General features: G+C 48.2%; 2 protein-coding genes across 2 annotated transcripts; one reads left to right on the top strand and one right to left on the bottom strand.

Moving 5' to 3' along the window:
• Nucleotides 1-39: 39 nt before the first annotated feature.
• COCCADRAFT_31526 (uncharacterized protein) lies at nucleotides 40-1,803 on the top strand (the record flags this gene model as incomplete). Its single annotated transcript, XM_007720729.1, has 2 exons — nucleotides 40-307; nucleotides 377-1,803. The coding sequence occupies 2 exons, from the start codon at nucleotides 40-42 to the stop codon at nucleotides 1,801-1,803; spliced, it is 1,695 nt and encodes a 564-aa protein (XP_007718919.1).
• A 1,000-nt stretch (nucleotides 1,804-2,803) lies between these two features.
• COCCADRAFT_113404 (uncharacterized protein) lies at nucleotides 2,804-3,445 on the bottom strand (the record flags this gene model as incomplete). The annotated part of the gene is made up of 1 exon (XM_007720728.1): nucleotides 2,804-3,445. The coding sequence occupies one exon, from the start codon at nucleotides 3,443-3,445 to the stop codon at nucleotides 2,804-2,806; it is 642 nt and encodes a 213-aa protein (XP_007718918.1).
• Between the last annotated feature and the right edge of the window lie 168 nt (nucleotides 3,446-3,613).

Raw genomic sequence — 3,613 nt, 5'->3', positions numbered from 1 at the left:
TTGGCAGAAAATGCTCTCTGGAAGCAAGAGTGTCAGAAGATGGAAGTGTCATTACTCTCGGCCTTGAAGCATATACTGCCCTCCTACATGATCCCNACACGTATCTGCGTACTGGAGAACATGCCTCTCAACGCCAATGGAAAAGTAGATCGACAAGCTTTAGCGAAGGTCGTGATACAGCCAGCTACAAAAACATCAGCCCGTGTCATCGTTCCACCGCGAACCGCCATAGAGCAGGCTGTGTGTGAAGAATTCACAGAAGTGTTAGGACTTGAGGTTGGTATCATGGACGATTTCTTTGAGCTGGGTGGGCACTCGCTCTTAGCCACTCGCGTAGTGTCTCGTATCAATCGACGCTTATGCCTACATTGTACAGTAAGCGATGTTTTCGCGTACCCGGTTGTGGCTGAGCTGGTTGAAAAAATCCGCTGTCTCGGGACTAATAAATATTCGCCCATTCCCCGGTTACAGACGGACAGTCCGGTTGAGCAATCGTTTGCACAGTCTCTTCTCTGGAAAGTTCACCAATCGCATCCTACATCGACAATGTTTCTCTTAAAGCTAGCTGTTCGCCTACGAGGACCATTACGCCTAGATGCACTCAGTAGCGCCTTACAGACATTAGAAAAACGGCATGACACACTACGCACTACATTCGAACAGCGCGACCAGCTGGATGTGCAAATAGTGCATCCTTTTGTCAGCAAACCACTTCGGATCGTCGATATTGCTGGTCGCGATCCCAGCGAGTTTACGCGATCTCTACGTCAGGAACAGGAGACACCCTTTGACCTGGAGATTGAGCCGGGATGGCGGACGAAAATCTTTCATTTAGGCGAAGAAGATCACGTACTTTCTATCATAGTGCACCATATGATCTATGATGGGTGGTCAATCAACATCATTCACCGTGAGCTGGCCACATTTTACACTGCCGCAGTCCGGAACCAGAATCTCCTTGCACAGGTACGCCCCTTGACGATTCAATACCGGGACTTTGCAGTGTGGCAGAAACAGAAAGCACAGACAGCTGAGCATCAGCGCCAGCTGGAGTACTGGAAGAAACAGCTGAACGATGGCCGGCCTGCCGAGCTACCCTACGATAAGCCTCGTCCGACAGTGAGGTCTGGGACAATTGATGTACTCCCAGTTGACATTCCAAATGATTTATTTCACGAGCTCAAACAGTTTTGCAAGTTGTATCAGGCAACATCGTACAATGTGCTCCTCTCCGCTTTCCGAGCCACGCATTACCGCCTGACTGGTGTCAATGATGCAATAATAGGCATGCTGGTAGCGAATCGTAACCGTCAAGAGCTAGAAGACATCGTTGGATTTTTCACGAATGCGCTGGGCATTCGCATACATATTAAGGATGTTTCCTTCGAATGCCTAGTCCAACAGGTTCAGCAGACAACTGCTGCAGCAGCTGAGAACCAGGATGTGCCAATCCAAACAATCTTGGCAGAGATTCTTCCTGAAGCGCGTGATATCGCCTCCCACAATCCACTACTGCGGATTATTATGGGCCTTACCCCACTGAAAAATCTTGGTCAACTGCAACTCGACGGACTAGATACTGAACCAGTGGTGTTGCCGTCGGACGGTAAATCAAGATCACCCATCGATGTCCAGTTCCATTTCTTCGAGGACAAAGATATGATTTCCGGAAACGTTGCCTTCTCTGATGAATTATACAGCAAAGCTTCTATGCAGTCAACAATATCTCTGTTTTTCGAGGTTCTACGACATGGACTGAGAGAGCCTACCGTATCAATAGCAAACATAGGACCAGTCAATTGAGACGACAGGTGTCAGTTGGTTTTGCCATGCTATTTTGGTGATGAATCAAGAAGTCAATATCCTCGATTCCGAGCGCTCGGTATAGGCATACTCGTCAACAGTCAAGTTGGATAAATATGGAGGTTCAGTCAAGCCAAGCTGCGGGGACTGTGGTTTATTATCAATTGTAAGCAGTTGAGTAGATGTGAAGTATATTGTGTCGTGTTGTCAAAGTAAGGCTTTAGTTGAGGCCCATGCATAAGGCCAAGGAAACAAAAGAAAAGAAAAGGTCACAAAAAGGCGACACCTTAAGAGATAGCATGAATGAACACCTGTTTTTGACCCCATCATTGAAGACCCATCAAATCTGACACGTGTATATACAGTACTAGGCAAAAAGTTTCACCTCGCTAACCGAAATCGGCCCTCACCAAAAGTTGACGCTAGTGCTTCTACCACCAATATCTCCACCAAAGCTACATATTTTTTGAATTTGAAAAATAGAGTTGATTCTTCTATACTAGTATTTGGTTTGCCAGCCTCGCGCTTGGCGTGTTGCGCGGAGGCGTCGCGGCATTGACTCAATTAGTGCCTTAATCTGGCTGCTAGGTATCCTCCGCCAGCACTCTTTTAGTGCCTTACAAAAACCATCTAACTGTTCCTTAGTTTTGCTATAATTGCTATATTGTGGATAGAAGCGACTCATGTTTCGTTTAAGGATCCACCAGAGGTGCTCAATAGGATTGAGATCTGGTGAGTAAGCTGGCCAGCCGAGGGGTGTAATCTGATGGGAGGTAAGGAACTCGCGCACACTACGGGCGGTGTGTATGCGCGCGTTATCATGCATAAAAAGTTGTGAGGGCCTCCAGTGAGGCAGAAGACCTTTTCCAAGGGTTTGGATGTAATTTTGGCCGCTGTACCCACCGCGGGGAGCATCTGGATCTCTTTCCATAATCACGAGAGGACTGCGTCGCCCTTGGCCGCGTTCATCCACCCATATAGCCCCCCCCCACACCATCTGCTACGGGCCCTGGCTAGCAAGAACCTCTGTTAGCATCCTCCGCTTCGATTTCTCTTCTGGATATCGAAAACACCACTCCTGTGTGCCACCAGATCCCTTCTGAACTGAGCACTCATCTGAGAACTTGACCGTGCGCCGATGCCAAGGAAAACTCCGATACTGGCATGCGAATCTATAGCGCCCACGAGCATGCTCAGGAGTCAGCTTAGGTCGTTTTTTGCAGCGGTGTTTAGTTAGTTTTCGACGTTTGAGGACTGTATATAATGTTCGGCGGCTAGGAGGCTTCGAAGGGGTCCCATCTAGGCGTATAAAGACGGCGACTTTGGCAAGGTCTTCGTATAGTATTTTTGGATCAGCTCGTGCAGCACGATATATTAGCTTCTGCTGGTGACGTGAAAGTATCTGTGGGCGGCCGGAGCGAGGTTTATCCTGTACTGATCCAGTCTGGTGAAGCTTATTATATAGCTGACGAATGGTGGATGGATCGCGGCTGAAGTACGCTGCTACATCTTTGTAGCTTGCGCCCTCGTGTAGCATCCCGATAGCAATATTACGTTCATCCACTGTCATATTTCGGCCACGGCGCACATTTTGAGATAGCTCACGGCCGAAACGGCGTGGTGTAGCGTTGGTGGTTGGCATTCAAAAAAGTAGATTAGATTGGTGTTGATGGGGCGGTGGAGCTAACCGAGGTGAAACTTATTACCCATGACTGTAGCAATAGATATCTCTCCAGATTGTGCGCCTCTGGGATGGTGGTGTTAGCTACAGCAGAGAAGACAGTATCCGAAACTTAGCCCTATGGCGATT

Source organism: Bipolaris zeicola, assembly GCF_000523435.1.
Source record: "Bipolaris zeicola 26-R-13 unplaced genomic scaffold scaffold_603, whole genome shotgun sequence".
In the NCBI taxonomy this organism is placed as follows: Eukaryota; Fungi; Ascomycota; class Dothideomycetes; order Pleosporales; family Pleosporaceae; genus Bipolaris; species Bipolaris zeicola.
The sequence above is the reverse complement of the archived record's forward strand: the minus strand, read 5'-3'. Positions and strand labels throughout refer to the sequence as shown.